This window comes from Narcine bancroftii, chromosome 5 (genome assembly GCF_036971445.1).
Source record: "Narcine bancroftii isolate sNarBan1 chromosome 5, sNarBan1.hap1, whole genome shotgun sequence".
NCBI lineage: Eukaryota > Metazoa > Chordata > Chondrichthyes > Torpediniformes > Narcinidae > Narcine > Narcine bancroftii.
Window position 1 is genome coordinate 12,207,563 of NC_091473.1, and position 21,935 is coordinate 12,229,497.

General features: G+C 39.0%; 1 protein-coding gene across 4 annotated transcripts in view; it reads left to right on the plus strand.

Moving 5' to 3' along the window:
* dnah1 (dynein, axonemal, heavy chain 1) overlaps positions 1-21,935 on the plus strand; it is a 431,328-nt gene that overhangs the window by 171,505 nt on the left and 237,888 nt on the right. For all 4 annotated transcript variants that reach the window (XM_069936771.1, XM_069936773.1, XM_069936772.1 and 1 more), the window contains 2 exons: positions 3,201-3,364; positions 10,434-10,547. In XM_069936771.1, the coding sequence (XP_069792872.1) occupies positions 3,201-3,364; positions 10,434-10,547 (278 nt within the window). The remainder of the gene's footprint in view (positions 1-3,200; positions 3,365-10,433; positions 10,548-21,935) is intronic.

Here is a 21,935-nt window from a genome sequence, read left to right on the forward strand (position 1 = left end):
CTGAGAAGGAGAAGCCTGGGAGAGGACCCTAGAAGGTAGGAGACTACAACAGGAGATCATTGCGGATCTCGGCGGCTGAAGGCATCATGCCAGGTTGCAGACTCTGGTGACCATCTTGTGGGAACTAGGTATTGTGACTGAATGGTGAGCTTGGCTCCCGACAGCCTTGGGCGCTGACAGCTTCCTGATTGTATTGAAAATTCGGAAACGGGGCCAATAAAGATGACTTGGATGCCTTGTGCTCTGGTTCACCGCTGGACTAGGCAGGAGGCCATATGGCTAAAGAGGTTATTAGTGTGAAGGAGGCAGTGGCACCAGCAGATAATGCTATCACCTTGTTGCTTCACACCAACCTGGCCCTCCTGGAGAACAACACCTCATACTCCAGGCTGCTGTTGATTGACTTCAGCTCAGCATTTAATATGATCATTCCCTAGAGGCTGGTAGAGAAGCTGTGCTCACTGGGACTCAGCACCCATCTCTGTAACTGGATCCTGGACTTCCTAATAGAAAGTTCTCCATCTGTCCAGGACGGTAGCAGAACAAGGAGCATTGTCACACTGGGCACTGGTGCACCTCAGGGCTGTGTGCTCAGCCCACTCCTGTTCATGCTACTGACCCATAACTGCATCACCAGATCCAGCTCCAACAATATCATCAAGTTTGCACATGACACAACAGTAGTTGGCCTCATCAGCAACAAAGATGAGTTGCACTACAGAGAAGAGGTGGGCAATCTTGTGAAATGGTGCGAGAGTAATAGCCTGAGTCTCAATATGGACAAGACAAAGGAGATGATCGTGGATTTCAGGAGGACCAGGAATGACCACCCTCCAATACACATCAACAACTCTCTGGTAGAGAAAGTGGAGAGCACCAAGTTCCTTGGAGTTCACTTAACTAGTGACCTATCATGACACTTAACATCTCTTCATTTGTCAGGAAGGCTCAAAAATGACTGCACTTCCTGAGAACCAGGCAAGGCTATCGAGAGAGTCCTGGTCAGCTGCACCACAGTGTGGTACGATTCCTGCAGAGAAATGGATTGGAGGTCAATCCACAGGACTATAAGAGTGGCAGAGAGGATGACAGGAGTCTCCCTCCCCCACCCCGCTTCCCCCACCCCGCTTCCCCCACCCCACTCCCCCCAATCGATGTGATTTACTGGGATCATTATTTGAAGAGGACGCACAAAATCATTGAGGATCCCTTCCCCCTTGCAGACAGCATCTTTCAGCTGCTTCCGTCAGTGAAGAGATACAGGAATATCAGAGCCAGCACCACCAGGCTGAGGAACAGCTTCTCACGGGCAGTGAGAATGCTGAACAACCAAAGGAACTACTCACACTAACCATCTGTGACTCTCATATGTACAAGCAATATTTATTTATTTATTTGTACATGCGAATACCTGTCCTGCATATGTATTGTTTGTCTGTATGTGTGTTACATCTGGTTGTGCATCTGCGTGTTTTGCACCAAGGACTGGAGAACGCTGTTTGGTCAGGTTGTAGTTGTTCAATCAGATGACAATAAATTTGACTGTTTCTCTTGATAGTGGTGCTGGACTAGTGGCCCATCTTTGTGTATCTTTACAGGCAAAATATATTTTGTGTACATGACAATATAGGAATCTTGAAACATTAGGCATTTTTACACAGCCATTAAACAGCAGAAAATTTTGGTGTGAGTGTGAAAGTGTCAGGATGGAATTTTTTATGCAAATTCCATTCCATCATTTTTACTCTCATACCCCTACCAATTTTTATGGAATGTCTACAGTGTAAATTGACTGCAGCCACTCCATGAGAAACTGGCCTAATGAATACGACGTTCCACCTCCTCCCCCCCTCCCAACAAACTCCGTAACACAGGAAGGCTGTGTAAAAGTACCCTAAAAGTGCCCCTGTGTAAATAACCACATCGGGATACACCAGAGATGAGTAAGCTACTTTTTTCCAGAATAATTCTAAAGTTTCTGTGTAAAAATGCCAATCGACACAAGTCTCTGCTCAAGGTGAAAGGGTGAATCATCCTCCTTAATCATAGAACATAAAAATCTACAGCACAGTATAGGCCCTAAGGCCCACATTGTTGTGCCAATTGAAGAACCTACTCAAACAACTGCCTAGAATATCCCTACTGCTTAATCCTCCATTTTTCTCAGTTCTATGTATTTCTCTAAGAATTTCTTAAAATCTGCCTCCACCACGATTGCCAGAAGTGCATTCCATGCACCCATCACTCTCTGTGTGGAAAAACTTACCTCTTACATCCTCCTTTTACTTAATCCCAAGCACCTTAAAACTATGCCCTCTTGTATTAGACATTTCAGGTCTTGGAAAAAACCTTTTGCGATTCACACAATTAATGCTTCTCATCATCTTGTGCATCTCTTTCAGGTCCCTCATCCTCATCCACCTATCCCCATGCACTCCAATCCAAACTGCATCCTTGCAAATCTTCTCTGCACCCCCTCTATAGCATTCACATCCTTCCTGAAGTGAGATGACAGAACTGAATAAATAATCAAAGTGGGGACTAACTAAGGACTTGCACAATTGCTACAATACCTCATGGAGAATGTTGAAAACTAGAGAACACGTGATTTTAAGATACAAAGGTCAAATACACAATTTTTACTGATGTAAAGGCAAAGGCATTCATGGTGACAGTGAGCATCACCTTTCCAGACCGATCATCGTTGGCAGCTGGGCATCTGCTTGTTAAGTTTAACATGCTTCTGTTACGACTAGCTTAGAAAATCTTAGGCTCCCTCTGCAAAGTAGAGGTGGCTCCCAGAGTGATGTGAGCAAATAGTCTGTCCTGACCAGAGCTCTTCTCCCATCTTCACTCCCTGCTCTTTTCTCAACCTTCATCACCTGCTGCTGCAAAAGGAATGAAACTTTCAGTTCATCCAAATTCTCCCTTGACCTGTGAAATTAAATGAGTTCATTTACAGGCAGTTGTGGAGGCTGTCAATGAGTGTTTTTAAGGCAAAGATTGATAATTATGAGGAGAGGCTGGGCAGTGGGACTGAATGGAAAAATGGATCAGATCATGTTTGAATGGGGGGCAGACTCGATGGGCTGAATAGCCTATTTCTGCTCCTGTGGCTTATGTTAATAAATAATAAATGTTAATGAATGCAAAATGTTCTTTTTAATCAGTCTTTAATATATTTTTATTCTGAACAAAAGCTAAATGATTTGGTGACTCTTGTGCAAGGGAAATTGACAAGGATGCAAAGAGCAATACTATCAGCTTTGATTGTGATTGAAGTCCATGCCAAGGATGTCGTGGCTAGCCTGCTTGAGGAAAATGTTCAAAATGTGAATGACTTCGAGTGGATCAGCCAGCTGAGGTAACAGCCTATTTTATCAATGGAATGAATGGATGATATCCAAGAGAAAACCATGTTTTCACCATATAAATAAGAAAATCTTAGGCTCTATCTGCAAAGTAGAGGTGGCTCCCAGAATGATGTGAGCAAATAGTCTGTCCTGACCAGAGCTCTTCTCCCATCTTCACTCCCTGCTCTTTTCTCAACCTTCATCACCTGCTGCTGCAAAAGGAATGAAACTTTCAGTTCATCCAAATTCTCCCTTGACCTGTGAAATTAAATGAGTTCAGCTCCTCTTCTCCAACCAACATGAAAGTACATGATCCCTTCAAACATGGCATTACTTTATTCACTTTGGGATGTGAGCATCACTGGCAACACCAGTATATAAATATCACCTGCTTTCCTAATTAAGCCGGCAATGATAGAAGTTGTATAATTTATTAGAAATTATGTTTAGATTATATAGAATGGCAAAACTAATTTTCTGAATTGATAAATAATTTGTTGTTGAGATTGGCTAGTTTGTGAATGGCTCAGGGAAGGACTGGGTCTTTGAAGCTTTGGCTCACGAGGCTTCGGTGAGAAGAGGCTGTGGACAAACACATTTCCAGCAAGGTAAGATCTTTGTATTTAAATGAGGAGGAGTTAATGGAGATAGCTAGGGGAGTGGAATGTTTTGAGTGCAACAAAATGGAAATCTGGGACAGCACAATTGTCCTTGCAAGAGGATGTATCCAGCTGCAGCTCCTGGAAGACCAAGTTAGGGAACTGGAGCTGGATGAACTCTGAATCAATCAGGAGGCAGAAATAGTGATGGAGAGGAGTTTCAGAGAGACAGTCACACCCAAATGTCAGGAGGCAGGTAGTTGGGTGTCTGTTAGGAGAGGGAAGGGGAATAGGCAGACAGTGCAGAGCACCCCTGTGGCTGTTCCCTTCAACAATAAGTATACTGTTTTGGATACTGTTGGGTGAGATAATCTACCAGGGACAAGTCGTGATGGTCACATCTCTGATGCAGAGGGGCACAGAAGGGAAGGGTAAGAAGAGGAGAGTTATGGTGATTGGGGACTTGTTGGTTAGGCTGATGGATAGGAGGTTCTGTGAATGAGATCAAGGTTCCAGGATGGTATGTTGCCTCCCAGGTGCCAGGGTTAGCGATATCTCTGATCAAGTTCACAGTCTTCTTGAAGGGAAGGGTGAGCAGCCAGATAGGAGTAGTGATGAGATCCTGAAGAGGGAGTATAGGGAGTTAGAAAAGAAGTTAAAAAGCAAAACCTCAAGGCTGGTAATCTCAGGATTTTTGCCTGTGCCATGTATAAGAAAAGGTAGGAATAGAAAGTTGTGGCAGATGAATGGATGGTTGAAGAGTTGGTGCAGGGGGGCAGAAGTTCAGATTTGTGGATCATTGGGATCTCTTCTGGTGAATGTTTGACCTATACAAAAATGATGGGCTGCACCTGAACTGGAAAGGGACCAATATCTTGGTGGGAAGGTATTATAGAGCTGTTTGGGAGGGTTTATACTAGTTGGCAGGGTTTTGGAACCAGACTATTAGTGCAAGGAGTAGGGCAGAAGGTGAATATCATGATGCTGTGTGTTCTGTGTTTGTGAGAAAGGACAGACAGGGGTCAACACATAAATGTAGCCAGTTAGAGGGGTTTAAATGTGTCTTATTTCAATGCTAGGAGTATTAGGAATAAAGGAGATGAACTTAGAGCATATGTGGAATGTGGAATTAGAGTATGTGGAATTACTAAGTTGTGGCTGTTACAGAGACTTGGCTGGAGGAAGGGCAGGATTGGCTGATGCAGGATCCAGAGTTTAGGTGTTTTAAAAGCAATAGGATGGGAAATAAAAGGGGAGGAGTGGGGGGGGGGGTGGGTGGGAAGGAGTAGCATTACTGGTCATGGACAATATCATGGCTATAGAAAGGGAGGATGCTGCAAAGGGAGTGTCCACTATGTCAGTGTGGGTGGAAGTCAGAAATAGGAAAGGAGAAATCACTCTACTAGAAGTAGTCTATAGGGCCAAATAGCCCTCAAGATACTGAGGAGAAGATAAGCAGGCAGATTTTGAATGGAGAGGCCATACTGGATCTAATTCTGGGTAATGAAGTGGCGGAGCTCTCAGTGGGGGAGCATTTTAGTGAGAGTGACCACAACTCCCTGAATTTAAGCATAGCTGTGGATAAGGATAAAAACAGAAAAAATGGGAAAGTGTTTAATTGGGGAAGGGCTCATTATGATGGGATGAGGCAGGAACTAGCGAGAGTAAACTGGAAATAGATGTTCAAGAGTGAAAGCGCAGAACCAAGTGGAGGATATTTAGGGACCACTTATGTTGGTTCAGGATAGGTTTGTCCCACTGAGACAGGAAAAAGATGGTAGGAAAAGGGAACCGTGGTTGATGAAGCAGGTGAGGCAGCTAGTCAAGAGGAATAAGGAAGAATACATTAGATATAGGAAGCAGGAAACAGGAAAGGCTCAAGAAAAGTATGGTAGCCAGGAAGAAGCTTAAGGAAGGACTTAGGAGAGGTTGAAGGGGACATGAGAAGGCCTTGGCATGTAGGATTAAGGAGAATCCCAAGGTGTTCTATGCTTATGCAAAGAACAGAAGGATGATGAGAATAAAGGTGGGGCCACTAAAGGATAAAGGAGGTAACGTGCCTGGAGGCGGAGGTGGTTGGGGAGGTCTGAAATGAATACATTGCTTCATTATTCAAAAGAGAAAAGGACCTTGATCAGGGTGAGGTCAGAATAGAACAGTCTTGTGTGCTGGACATTGTAGAGATTAAGGAAGAAGAAGGGTTGGATCTTCTTAAAAACATCAAGATTGTTAAGTCCTTGGGGCCGAATGTGATATATCCCAGTTGCTGTGGGAAGTGAGGGAAGAGATGCCTGAAGCAGTAGCTATGACCTTTGAGACCCTTTTGCCATAGGGAAGGTGCTGGAAGTTTGGAGAATGGCAAATGTAGACTCCTTGTTTAAAAAAGGTACTAGGAAGAATCCTGGGAATTATAAACCAGTGAGTCTTATGTCAGTGGTATGTAAACTATTGGAGAGGATTCTTAAGGATAGGATCCATGAGCATTTGGAGAAGTACAGTTGACTCAAGGATAGTCAGGATGGCTTTGTGAAGGGAAAGTCATGCCTCACAAGACAAATTGAAATTTTTGAGGTGGTAACAAAAGAAATTGATCGGGGTAGGGCGGTAGATGTGGTCTGTATGGATTTTAGCAAGGCATTTGACAAGGTCCCCCATGAGAGACTCATTCAGAAAGTAATGAGACATAGAATCCATGGAACCTTGACTGTGTGATTAAAAAATGGGTTTGCAGGTAGAAAGCAGAGAGTAGTAGTGATAGGAAAGTATTCTGCCTGGAGGTCAGTGACTAGTGGAGTATCGCAAGGATCTGTTTTAGGACCCCTGTGCTTTGTGATTTTTATAAATGACTTGGATGAAGAAGCTGAAGGATTGGTCAGTAAGTTTTCAGATGATACGAAGATTGGAGAAGTTGTGGATGGAGCTGAAGGTTACAAGAGGATATATACAGGCTGCACAGTTTGGCGAAGAAGTAGCAGTTGGAGTTCAATCCAGATGTGTGAGGTGATGCATTTTAGAAGAACAAACCAGAAGGCTGAGTACAGGGTTAATAGTCGGTTGCTTAAGAGTTTGGATTAACAGAGGGATCTTGAGGTCCAAATCCATGCATCCCTCATGTTCACCACATAGGTTGATAGGATAGTTAAGAAGGCGTATGAGATGCTGATCTTTATTAATAGGGGGATTGTATTCAGGAGTAGAGATGCCATGTTGCAACTCTACAAATCTCTGGTGATACCACACTAGAGTATTGTGTTCAGTTCTGGTCACCTCATTACAGGAAGGATGTGGAAGCTATGGAGAGGGTGCAGAGATTTACCAGGATATTACCTGGATTGGAAAATAAGACTTATGAGGTAAGGTTAGCAGAACTTGGACTTTTCTTTTTTGGAGCATAAGATGAGAGGAGACTATAGAGGTCAACAAGATTATGAGAGGCATCAATCAGGTGGACAGCCAATGCCTGTTTCCCAGGGCAGGAATAGTAAACACCAGAGGACATATGTACAAAGTAAAGGGTGGGAAATTTAGGGGTAATTTTTTTTACGTGGAGCATTGTGGGTGTCTGGAATTCCTTGCCAGGGATAGTGGTGGAGGCTGAAACTTTAGGGGCATTTAAGAGACTTTTAGACAGGCACATGGATGGAAGAAAATGGAGGGATACAGGGTAGGGAGGGTTTAGTTTTTTTAAGGAATATATGGGTGGGCACAATATTGAGGGCCAAGGGGTCTATACTATGCTGTCGTGTTCTATGTTGTATATGAAATGGATAGCATGTAGCTGTTAAGTTGCTGATTATATTCCAAATCCAATATACGCTATGTTTGTGTTGGTTGTTTTATGTTAGATGCCTCCTTTAATTATACTAAACTGTACAAGGCATTGGTAAGGTGAAATTTAGAGTACTGTGTGTAGTTCTGGTCACTGATTTATAGGAAGGATATTAACAAGATAGAGAGAGTGCAGAGAAGATTTACAAAAATGTTGCCTGGGTTTCAGCATCTGGAATACAAGGAAAGATTGAACAAATTAGGTCTTTATTCCTTGGAACGTAGAAGGCTGAATGGGGATTTGATAGAGGTGTTTAAGATAATGAGAGGGATAGATAGAAATTAATGTGGAAAGGCTTTTCCCATTGAGAGTAGGAGAGATGGATACAAGAGGTCATGGGTTGAGAGTTGACGGGCAAATGTTTAGGAGTAACATGAGAGGGAACTTCTTTACTCAGAGTGGTTACTGTGTGGAATGGGCTTCCGGGAAAGGTGGTGGAGGCAGGGTCAATTTTGTTATTTAAGAAAGAGTTGGATAAGTGTATGGATGGGAGGGGGATGGAGGGATATGGGCAGAGTGCTGGTAAGTGGGATTAGAGGAGGGTACTTGGATCAATGCGGACTAGAAGGGCCAATTTGGCCTGTTTCCGTGCTGTAATTGTTATATGGTTAAATTATTTTTTAAATGCAGATCAGAATTATAAATAACAATCTTGTGCACCGCTGTAACCATTGTGCAGAAAGAAGGTGCTGCACACTATACATTCTCACGAAACAATTTTAAGAAGAAAAACATTGTCAAAGAATGCACTTAGTAATATTACAGATATCAAAGTGCATTTCTATCTGCCTTATTCATGGAACTGACATAACTATGATGCCATTAACTCTGATGCTATTCGCCCCACTTTTACCACATTTCTGAATTTTATTTAATTTTAATCCTTGAAATAGTACCTTGCATATGTGATCTTAATAATATGTTAATAAGAGGTATTAAAAGAGAGCAACATTGACCTCTGAAAGAAATGATCACCCTTTCAGTTAAAAACAAGTACTCCACTCTGTTTTCTATCCTTTAAGCTAATTTTTGTACCTATGCAGTGATTACATATATAATCCTATTTTTGTTAAATTTTGCTTATGTATGGCACTTCAGCAAATGTATTTTGAAATTCTGAATATGCATTAAGTATAGGGTTCTTATTCTTTTTCATTGTTGCAAGATTATAAAACTTAAATGTAAAAAAAACTAATGTGTTTGCTCACTATGAAAGTGATCCTGATTGAATTGCGTTTTTGAATTTATCCCTTTTCATATTTTGAATCTTGATTAATTTTTTTTAAACCCTGCAGTCTCTGGCTGCATTCCAATAATGTAAAAAGATGTCAGAACCTTTAAAAATGTCATCCTACCCGTCCTCAGCAACTTAAAATGAATCCAATCCAGAATGAGATTCTTTTCTACATTGATCATTTAGAATCCATTAAATATCTCTTCTTATTCTATTCTCTTGTTTTTATTACCTTGTTCTTCATTATAATATGCTTTGCATCTATTTCTTTAATGAAGTCAGATGCATATCTCAATTTAGTTCCCCAGTTAGCATTTCTTTTAACCACCTTTTTGGTATGTATGTATAAATAGGAGATTTGTGTCTTTTCCATTGCATTGCCTGCTAACATTATCTCATAACTCTCTTTGCCCCTCCGATATGACTTTTCAGTTCTTCTTTGAATGTTTTGTTCTCTACTAAACTATAATCCTGACATTTATTATAGGCTCAATTTTCTTTTGCATTTTAATCTCAATATATTTAGTCATCCTTAGAATTTTACTTTTTTTTCCCTTTTGCTTCTTGCATCTTATTTTTCCTTATCTTTTTCTATATGTAATACTCCAGGTAGGTTGGAGAGGAGTAAGTTCTTCCTAGCTGACACAAACTCACAGCATTGCAGTCAACATCTTGTAGCTGGTTCCTTTCATAGAATGATGAAGTATTCCACACATCATGAAAGCCTGCCTGGTCCATTCTATCCATGGGAACAATATCACAAAGCCTGTCACTGTTAGTCTTCTGTTTACCCGTATCTCTCTATAACTGATCCATAGTAGCTATTGACTTATGAGCCAATATCACAAATTATGCCTCTGTCAGTCCTCTCAGCACCCAAATCCCCTTTTCTGTTCATCATGTTGATGTTCCAATCCCACCAAATTAATTCATATAATATAGTTTAAATTAACCTCTCTACATGGACATCGATATGAGCTCTGCCCATATTCCAGATAATATCCCAAAGGGCAAGGAATGTAGATTTCCTGAACCTATTTCTATACACTTAGAAAAATAGACAGGATTTAAAATTCCAAATTCAGTGCATCTTCTAAGAAAATTTCCTTGGATCTCTGCATTTCCTTTGATGTGAGCCACTCTTCTAAATTCTGCACTCTAAATACCAAATATGGATCTCTATATGTATTAACAGGCCTTTGGATGATTCAGTAATGTGCACTCTGCCATATGAAATTGGGTGATTTTGTGTGGGGAATCAGTAACTCACAGGATATGTACTGTAGAACATATATGAATGTCCTTTCAACCCATTTCTTAAGCCGAGCAGCTCATAAAGCTAGGTTGAATGCGTGAATGGATTGTGCAATGTGTGCCTTTGTGACATTCGTTTTAGAGCATGAATAAATCTCTTTCAGATACTATTGGTCACGGGATGATCTTCATGTATGTGCAGTGAATGCTGAATTCCTCTATGGTTATGAATATTTAGGAAACACTGGTCGTTTGGTCATCACCCCACTCACAGACAGGTAAAATGCTCTTCTTGTTCATTTTATAACGTAGAATTTTAGTCATAAATATTCATGATTGTCAAATATTACAAAATTCATTTTATTTAATTACCAGATAAAGGCTACATTTATTTTTGCTGTTATTTATGTTACAAATTCTGTTTTCTGCAATGTGGGTAATCAGCCATGGAGCAACAACACAGACAGACTGTTAGTGAAGACATGCAATAAGTGTTTAAGCATAAAGCATACACTTCCTGAGTTAGTTTTGTGTTTTCCAACAGATCTCTTCAAAGGGGGAGTGAGTGGTCACTTTTCCCACTCATGGCGCACACTATTAGCTACCTATGTTTAAAAATGTAAAGATGCCCAATTAGGTTAGAGATGAGACAAAAAATTTTCTCTTTGCCAAGTTGTGAGTCTTTGGAATTCTCTTCCTCAAAGCTCGTGAAAACAGATTCTTTGAAGACTTTTAATGCAGAAAGATTCTTCCTAACCAAGGGGATGAAAAAAATACTAAGGATAGTTAGGAAAGACAACTGTGTCAAAATGAAGGTGATGCCATGGCACAAATACTTGTTTTTCAGTCATTATCCATTGCATTGCCTCGGGTCTTTTTCAGGTGCCTAACGAGTGTGTCCGGAAGTTTCTGTGGAATGGGAAAGTGGCTAGAGTCTCCGTGGAAAAGTTAACATGGGATTATAAATTGGGGAATTTAAAATTACCTTACTTTAAAAAGTATTATTGGAAATCTCAAGTGAGATTTATCGCCTCTCTCTTTAAGAGAGAGTGGACCCCAACGTCAACGCAGATTGGGCTGCATTAATTAGGTGAAGAGATAGCGGAGAATTTATTCATAAATGGGATGTAAAACTACTCTCAAAGAAAATGGATGTGGAAAAGGATAAAACGAGATATTGGATGGATTTGGGAGTCCCCCAAAGCTCCCCTGACTCAAAATAATTTGATACCCTTGGCTCTGGGTAACAAGTTCCTGGACACCTGGTGCCAAAGTGGGATCAGGTTTATCGAGGATTGTTATGAAGGGGGGTGGTATCTTAAGTCATTTGAGTAATTGAGAAACAAGTATGATTTGTCCAACAGAACATTCTTCTGCTATCTGTAAATAAGATCTTTTTTGAGGGAAAAATTGGGACCAGCTATGACCCTGCCAGAATGTAGCGATATGGAGATTCTAATTCAAAAGGGAATATGTGTAAATTTATTTCTAAGATGTATTACATATTCCAAAGTGAGGGCCCGAAACTAGCCTACAAATGTCGAGGGAGAGATGGGAGTCGGGCTTGGGTACAACAATTAATGAAGAATGGTGGCAGGACCTGTGTCTGGACAGTGTGAAGGGGGCCCTCAACTCCAGATACAAGATGGTGCAGTATAATTTCCTGCACCATTTGTACCTTACATTTCAGAAACCACATAAATCAAAGTCTGAAATTTCATAAATGTGTTTCAGATGTGGTGTGGAGGTGGGAACTTTTGTCCACTCTACCTGACTGTGCTCAAAGGGGAGACCTTTTTGGGAAGACCTTGGGGATATTCTTAAAAAAAATGACAAAAGTGGATTTTCCACAGGATCCGGAGCTGTTCCTCTTGTGGGATATTGGAGAAATGCAGTTTAGACTGAATAAATTCCAAATTTTGTTTGTGAAGGTCGCTTTGGCAGTAGCCAGGAAGTGTATAGTGGTTTCATGGAAGTCTGACTCCAAGTTAAATACCACACAATGGAATATACTAATACAGAGTTGCATTTCCCTGGAGAAAATCATATATTCCATCTGCTGTTTATTCCAGCTGGTCCAGATCCCTCTGCAAGCTTTGAAAACCTTCCTTGCTGTCCACAACGCTTCTGATCTGAGTATTGTCTGCAAACTTGCTGATCCAATCACCACATTGTTGTCCAGATTGTGGATCTAGATGACAAGCTACGCTGGTCCCAGCACCGATCCCTGCAGCACACCACTAGTCACAGGCCTCCAGTCTGAGAAGTAATTGTCCACGGCCACTCACTGGCTTCTCCCACACAGCCAATGTTTTTGAATATTTTAATATGAGATTTCACATCCAAAGTACAGAGTACCTATGGATAGATGTTAAAATTCTCAAAGATACACTACACTTAAAATCACCAATGCCTGAAGAGGGCGCACAAAATCGGTGAACCGGTGCGGACTCGAAAGGCCAACATGGCCTGTTTCCGCTCCGTAAATGGTTATGGTTATGGTTATTCCCCACACAAAACCTATGGAGAAAACCTGATACATTCATTAGAAAATGGCAACTTTACTTGCAGGACATTGGTTCTCAGATAGATTGATTTCCCCCCTTTTAAATAGGGATAAGGTCAAATTTATCCCAGTGCAGCCAGAGGTGTGATTACGGAAATGGGACTTGGCGCAGACAACGCACCTGCCATTTTCTTTTCAGGTCATTAGTTTTCTTTTTCTTTTGAGTTCCTTTCTTTTCTTTTTAATATTTTCTTTTGAATGGCATTGTCACCATTATTTCACTACAGGGTTTGATAGGGGTCATGTGCTCATGATTATTGGGATCGAGATAAATGTTTGGAATGTATTCGCTGAGGTGGGTGGGAACAAATACAGATATTGGGTATGAATATGTACATAGATGGCTTTGTTTATTGGACTTTGTAAGTCTGTGAAAATTAAAATTAAATATTTAAAAAAAAAAGGATAGTTTGGAATGCAGTTGAAGTTGCAGTCAGATCAACTAAAATCTTGAGGAATATACAGTCCATAATTTTTGAGACAGACACCTTTTTCTTTATTTTCCCCCGTGCTCCACAGTTTTAAATTTGTAATCAAACAATTCACATTCCAGATTTTATTCAAGGTTATTTGTATATATTTTGGTTTGACCATGGAGAAATTACAGTATGTTTTATACAATGTCCCCTCATTTCAGGGCACCACTAATGATTAGAATATTTGGCTTCACAGGTCTTTGTGAGTATTCAGGTAAGTTTAATTACTTCATTGGTGCAGGTATGAGAGAGCTCGGCTTGCTTCTAAGTTTTTGATCACCTTGGAGTGTGTCGTTGCCATTTTTCAACACGAGAACCAGAGTTGTGCCAATGAAAGTCAAAGAAGCCATTAAGAGGCTGAAAAACAAAAATAAAGCAGTAAGAGACAATGCCCAACCTTTAGGATTACCAAAATCAAGTTGGAACATCATTAAGATTACAGATAGACCCCTACTTAAGATGTCCCAACATATGATATTTCAAAGTTACAATGGTTCTGTTCTCATGTTTTTTCAGCGAAATATTGTGGGTTTTTTTTGACAAAATCGCTTTTTTTAGGTGAAATCGCATTTTTTTCGGCAAAATTGCATTTTTCTGCCCAATTTCAATTTACATTGCAAGCCCCTATTGTAAATCGGGGTCTACCTGTACTGGTGAGCTCAGTAATTGCAAAGGGAATGGTATTCCAAGGAAGACCTCCATCGCTTATGACAGAAGAATTCTTATCATAATGAAGAAAATGCCCCAAACGCAAGCCTGATGGATCAGAAACATTCTTCAGAAGGAAGATGTGGATGTGTCAATGACTACTGTCTCAGCAGACTTCATGAAAAGAAATACAAAGACTACACTGCAAGATCCAAACCACTAGTTAGTTACAGAAATAGGATGGCCAATTATAGTTTGCCAAGAAATATTTAAAAGAGCCTTCAGAATTCTAGAAAAAGGTCTTGTGGACATATGAGATCCAGATTAACCTGTATCAGCGTGATGGCAAGAGCAAAGTGTGGAGTTGTAAAGATCCAAAGAATATCACCTTTGCCATGGTTTACATCTTGCAGTGTAGCCTCAGTATTTCTGTTCTTGAAGTCTTCAGCTGACAGAAGTTATCGATAAATCCACACCTGCCTCCTGAAAGGCGTTTCCCATCTTTCGGACATGTATTTGGGGATCTTTCTTCATTATGATGAGAATTCTGTTATCAGCAGTGGAGGTCTTCCTTAGCCTACCAACCCACGATGTTTCAAACAGTTGATTTTGGTAATTCTAAGGTTCGGGTGATGTCTCTTACTGTTTCAACTCTGGTCCTTATGTTGAAAAATGGCAACTGCAGACTCCAAATGTGATCAAAAGCTGAGAAGAAAACCAGGTCTCTTGTACCGGCACAAAATGAAGCAAATAAGTACTCACAAACACCTGTGAAGTCAAATGCCCCAATCATTGTGGTGCCCTGAAATGAGGACATTAAGTATTAAAAAGTGCTATAATTTCTACATAGTCAAACCAAAATCTATACAAATATCCTTGAATAAAATTTGGCATGTGCACTTTAATTACATGTCAATTGTCCGATTACAAATATAAAACTGTGGATCATAGGGGCAAATAAAGGAAAAAAGTATTTCTGTCCCAAACATTATGAAGGGCACTGTAGATCTGCTTTTAAGGCCATAGCCTATTGCGATTCTTAATTCAAATGTTGGCACCAATTCCCCATGATCAACATTCTGTAGAACACCATTGAGTAAAATTTTAGTTGGAGCAGCCATTTGAATTAATCAAAACTTTTCCACCAGCTACAAGGCTCAACACCAAGTGTGTGATGAGTACTTCCCCACTTGCCTGAATAAATGTAGCTGCAATATCACACAAAAAATGCAGTTTCATTTTGATAAAGCACCCAAGATGATTGGCACACATTTGAGTTAGTCAGTGGATGTTTATACGGTAATAGAAGCTCTGCAACAACTCACCAGGCCTCTTGACAGCGCCTCTTGAAAGCACCTCCTGAATCTGCACTTCTACCACTTAGACAGACAATGACATGAAGATACCTCCACCTTATCCTGCATTATCATCATTATTGGCTTAAAATTCTACAGCTTTCTCCCCACAGTACATCAAGAAAGCAGGTCACGAGGAGGAGTCACGTGATGGAGTAGTGGCCGGACGGTGAACTCCAGCCCTCTCCAGAAAAGTCGGGAAAAACAAGAGAAAATACAAAGGCACAGAAATACAAGTTAAAGAAAAGTGAATATAAAGGTGGAAAGAAGATGGAGACAAAAGGAGAAAAATCAAAATCAACGGAAAGAAGAGAGGAAGAGAAGACAACGGAGGAAAAAGGTGAAGGCCTTACCTGTCCGAAGAGGCCCGCTGTGGAGAGAAGACCCCACTACCTCAGGTCGGTAGAAAGAGAACTACAACAATGGCTCACAGAGCCGAGTAAAAGTGCGCAACCGCGCATGCGCGACTCCTCGCGCATGCGCGATGCGCATACAAAAAAACACACCGACGGGAGGGGGGACCAGCTGGGGAGTCGATCTCCACAGACGGCAACGACAGCTGCAGAACACCTGCAGCAAGAAGAGACCACAGAAGACAATAGAAACAAGAAAGAAGAGGAGGAAAGGGCAGCAAAGAAACAACAGATGGTCAACCTAGAGGAAGAAGAAGAGGAAGAGGAAGAGTACAGGGAAATAGAAGAAGAAAAGATAGGCAAGGTAAAGGAGGTACTTGCTCTTGTTAGAGGATACATGGAGTCATTTAAAGAATGGCAAACACAGGAATTCAATGATTTAAGAAGAAGAATAAACAACACAGAAAAGAAAATAAATAAAATGGATATGACCTTAACAGAAATGGGGAAAAAAATGGACAAGATGGAAGAACGGGCAATAGCAGCAGAAATGGAGGTAGAAGACTTAAAAAAGAAATTGGAGGAATCTAATAAAAAAACTAAAGAGACACAAGAATTACTAGCCCAAAAAATAGATATAATGGAAAATTATAACAGAAGAAATAACATAAAGATAGTGGGCCTTAAGGAAGATGTAGAAGGCAAGAATATGAGGGAGTTTATAAAAGAATGGATCCCTAAGGCCCTAGGATGTCCAGAACTACAGCAAGAAATGGAAATAGAAAGGGCACATAGAGCATTGGCCCCTAAACCACAACCACAACAAAAACCAAGATCTATTGTAGTAAAATTCCTAAGATATACTACAAGAGAAAAGGTACTGGAGAAGACAATGGAAAAAGTAAGAGAGGGCAACAAACCACTGGAGTATAAAGGGCAAAAAATCTTCATCTATCCAGATATAAGCTTTGAACTCCTAAAGAAGAGAAAAGAGTTCAATGCAGCAAAAGCGATTTTATGGAAGAAAGGATATAAATTTACACTGAAGCATCCTGCGGTATTGAAAATATTTATTCCAGGACAACAAAACAGACTATTCTCGGATCCAGAAGAAGCACGAAAATTTGCAGAACAATTACAAAAATAGACTGAGGGATGAAGACGGGTAATGAGAGCAAAAATTATCACGACTGATATGTATGTGGGTAAAGACAAAAATAGACTGAGGGATGAAGACGGGTAAGGAGGGTAAAAATGACCACGATTGATATGTATGCGGGTAAAGAGGTATAAGAGTGAATAGAGACAATGGACATATGTGAAAGTATCTGTAATTAGAGGAAAACATAGAAAGTATAGACAAGAATTAATAAGGGAAGGTAATAGAATAGAGAGAATAAGGAGGGAACTAAAAGAGTGACCTTTGTGACATATAAAAAACGAAAGCTTTTCTGGGGGGGGCTGGGTGGGGGGAAAAGAGCGGTCACTGCAAAATCAGTTGACGCTTGCGAGTGGATTCGCAAATCCAAATGGAGAGGGGAGATGTGGTTGTCCGACAAGGGATAAAGGGCAACTCAGGAGGGGAAGGGGAGATTGGGGATAAAGAAGATAGAAATAGGAGAATAAGGAAAATGTTGGATGTTGTAGGAATGTTGTCTGGTAAAGAGTTGAAAATAAGAAAACAGAAATGGAAAAGGAGGAAAGGTAATGATGGAAAAACGGAAAGAGAAGATAAACAAAATATAAAATGGCTACGCTGAACTATATGACTCTAAATATTAATGGAATACATAACCAAATTAAAAGGAAGAAACTACTAAATTTACTGAAAAAGGAAAAAATAGATATAGCATTTGTCCAAGAAACACATTTAACTGAATTGGAGCACAAGAAATTAAAGAGAGATTGGGTAGGACATGTAACAGCAGCATCGTATAATTCAAAAGCAAGAGGAGTGGCTATATTAATTAGCAAAAATGTGCCATTTAAAATAGAAGAGGAAATAATAGATCCAGCAGGGAGATATGTTATGATAAAATGTCAGATATATTCAGAGCTTTGGAATCCACTTAATATATATTCACCTAACGAAGAAGATCAAAAGTTTATGCAAGATATCTTTTTGAAGGTAGCTAATACGCAAGGGAACATACTAATAGGAGGGGATTTCAATCTGAATTTGGATCCAAATATGGATAAAACGGGGAAAAAAATTAACAGGAAGAACAAAGTAACCAAATTTATAATTAAATCAATGCAAGAAATGAAACTTGTGGACATATGGAGGAAACAAAACCCAAAAGAAAAGGAATACTCATACTACTCGACTAGACATAAAACATACTCAAGGATAGACCTATTCCTGTTATCAGCCCACATACAAGGGAGAGTTAGGAAAACGGAATATAAAGCTAGACTATTATCAGACCACTCACCCCTGTTATTGGCAATAGAGCTAGAAGACATCCCTCCAAGAATGTATAGATGGAGATTAAACCCCATGCTACTTAAAAGACAGGATTTTAGAGAATTTATTGAAAAACAATTAAAAATGTACTTTGAAGTAAATACGGAATCAGTGGAAGATAAGTTTATACTATGGGACGCAATGAAAGCATTCATTAGAGGGCAAATAATAAGTTATGCAACCAAGATGAAGAAGGACTATAATCAGGAAACAGAGCAGTTGGAAAGGGAAATAATAAACATAGAAAAAAAATTAGCAATAAAGGAAGATACAACCAAAAGAAGAGAATTGGCGGATAAAAAAATAAAATATGAAACATTACAAACATATAAGGTGGAGAAGAATATAATGAAGACAAAACAGAAATATTATGAACTAGGGGAAAAAACACACAAAATCCTAGCATGGCAGCTTAAGACAGAGCAAACTAAGAAAATGGTCTTGGCAACAAGGAAAAAAGACAAACAAATTACATATAATCCAAAAGAAATTAAGGAAAACTTCAGAGAATTCTATGAACAATTATACCGAACCGAAAACGAAGGGAAAGAAGGGAAAATAGATGAATTTTTGACTAAAATTGAACTACCAAAACTACAAATAGAGGAACAAAATAAATTAACAGAACCATTTGGAACAGTAGAAATACAAGAGATAATAAAAAATTTACCAAATAATAAGACACCAGGAGAGGATGGACTCCCAATAGAATTCTACAAAACATTTAAAGACCTAATAATACCGCCCCTCCTGGATGTAATCAACCAGATTGATGAGACACAAAACTTACCAGATTCATGTAAAACAGCAATAATTACAGTGATACTAAAACAAGGGAAAGATCCACTCTCACCAGCGTCATATAGACCAATATCTCTGCTAAACACAGATTATAAGATAATAGCTAAACTATTAGCGAACAGATTAGCAGAACAGGTACCGAAAATGGTAAATTTAGACCAAACTGGATTTATCAAAAAAAGACGCACAACAGACAATATTTGTAAATTTATTAACTTAATTCATGCAGTAGAAGGAAATAAAGCACCGGCAGTAGCAGTTGCTTTAGACGCAGAGAAGGCCTTCGACAGAGTAGAATGGAATTACTTGTTCAAAGTATTGCAAAAATTCAGTTTACCGGAGAAGTATATTAATTGGATTAAAGCATTATATAAGGGACCGTTAGCGAAAGTGACAGTAAATGGACATGTATCAAAGCAATTTAACTTAAGCAGGTCAACGCGGCAGGGATGCCCACTATCACCATTATTGTTTGCGCTAGCTATAGAACCACTAGCAGAATCGATAAGAAGAGATAATAATATAAAAGGAATAAAAATAAAAGACAGGGAATATAAAATCAGTCTGTTTGCGGATGATGTGATAGTGTACTTAACAGAACCAGAACTATCAATAAAAGAACTATATAAGAAATTGAAGGAATATGGAGAAGTGTCGGGATACAAGATAAACGTAAATAAAAGTGAAGCAATGCCTATGAATAACGCGGATTTCTCAAAATTTAAGGAGGAATCCCCATTCAGATGGCAAACGCAGGCAATAAGATACCTAGGTGTGCAAATAAACAAAAATCTAGGCCAATTATATAAACTCAATTACAATCCACTAATGAAAAAATTACAGGACGATTTAGAGCATTGGAAAGAGCTACCACTAACACTGATAGGAAGGATAAACTGTATTAAAATGAACATTTTTCCAAGGATACTATACTTATTTCAGGCATTGCCAATACAACTGACAGAAAAATTCTTCAAAGAGTTAAAGAAAATAATAAGGAGATTTTTATGGAGAGGGGGGATACCGAGGATAGCACTAGACAAATTAACAGAATGGTATAAACAAGGAGGCTTACAATTGCCAAACTTCAAAAATTATTATAGAGCCGCACAATTAAGGTACCTATCAGATTTTTATCAAACAAGGGAAAAACCAGACTGGACGAGACTAGAATTAGATAAAATAGGGGAAAAGATACCTGAACACATATTATATAAATGGGACGAAAAATTGGTACAACATAGAACTTCTCCAGTATTACACCATCTCCTCAATATATGGAAGAAGATTCATGTAGAAAGAAATAAAATAAATTACCAAATACCAAAACTAATATTGACGCAAAATAAGCTACTCCCTTTTACAATAGACAACCTTGCCTTTAGAAAATGGGAAAAAAAAGGGATTAAAAGAATAGAAAATTGTTTTTCAGGAAGTAGATTCTTATCCTTTGAACAAATGAGAGATAAGTACAATATAACGGGAGATACAGCGCTGGCATATTACCAACTGAGATCCTACTTGAAAGATAAATTAGGAAGCAACTTGAGTTTACCAGAGGGAAGTAACCTTGAATATGTGATTACAGATACAATGTTAATCAAAAGATTTATAAAAAATATGTATATTAAACTGCAAGAAAAGGAAAATGAGGAAACAAATGGTAAAACTAAACAAAAATGGGAACAAGATTTAAATATAAAGATAAAAAAGGAAACATGGGAGAAGTTATGCTCTGGAACGATGAGAAATACAATAAATACGAGGCTGCGTATGATACAATATAATTGGTTACACAGACTATACATTACACCGCAAAAGTTAAATAAATGGGACCCAACAGTATCTGATAGATGTTTTCGATGTAAAAAAGAAAGGGGAACAACAATTCATGCAATCTGGACATGTGAGAGAGTAGAAAAATTTTGGGATGATCTCAATCAGATATTAAATAAAATAACAGAAAACAATATACCAAAGAATCCAGAGATCTTTCTCCTAAGTAACATAAAAAATAAAGAATTTGGAATTGACTTGGAGGATGCACAAAAAAGATTTGTTAAGATAGCCCTAGCTGTAGCAAAAAAATGTATTATGTCAACCTGGAAATTGGAAGATAATTTGAAAATACAACAATGGTATATAGAAATGAATAAATGTATTCCATTAGAAAAAATAACATATAGTTTAAGAAATAATATTGAAATATTCGAACAAGTATGGGAGCCTTACATTAAATACAATAGCGAAAACCTACCGGGAACAAACATTACCTAAGTTGATGGAAGGAGAAGAGAAGAAAAGAATGGACTCAGTAGAATTTCTGGTGTATTTTTGTTGAATGACAACATTGTCTAACTGAATTAATGCAACCTAGATTGTATAACTAAAATGGATGAGAGGGGGGGGGGAAGGGGGGGTGGCTTGGGAGGAGGGAGGGGGGAGGGAGAAAAAGTCACTGTAAATGTGTGGAAAAGAAAAAGTGTATATCATGGCTATTGTGATTTATGGTGTGAAAAATAAAAAATTAAAAAAAAAAAAAAAAAGAAAGCAGGTCACAGCCACCTTCTCAAGTGCAAATAAGAATGGCCTACCCAGTGATGATCACATAGAGAGAATAAATGAGAACAAAACACAAAAGGCAATTTAACTGAATGTGTAAGAATATCATTATGAAATTTAATTTTAACAGTTATTAATTTGTTTGTGGCCTCTTTCTTTATTATTAATTATTTGATTTAACTTGTTGAAATGATTAATTGTCAAAAAAAACTGCGAAAATATTGATTTTTAGTTTGCATATATTCAAGGATCCAACTGCCTTTTCATCTGGTGTTGTGAAGTGTAATTACACTCACATCATTGAAAGGAAAAGAATAGATAGTCTACTGCACATTGCTCAAGAGGATATATGAGGCTTTGAATGTGACAAACTCCCATCATGGGCTCATATCATTTTTACATTTGGAAAATTGGGAGCCAACAATTGAATTTCTTCCA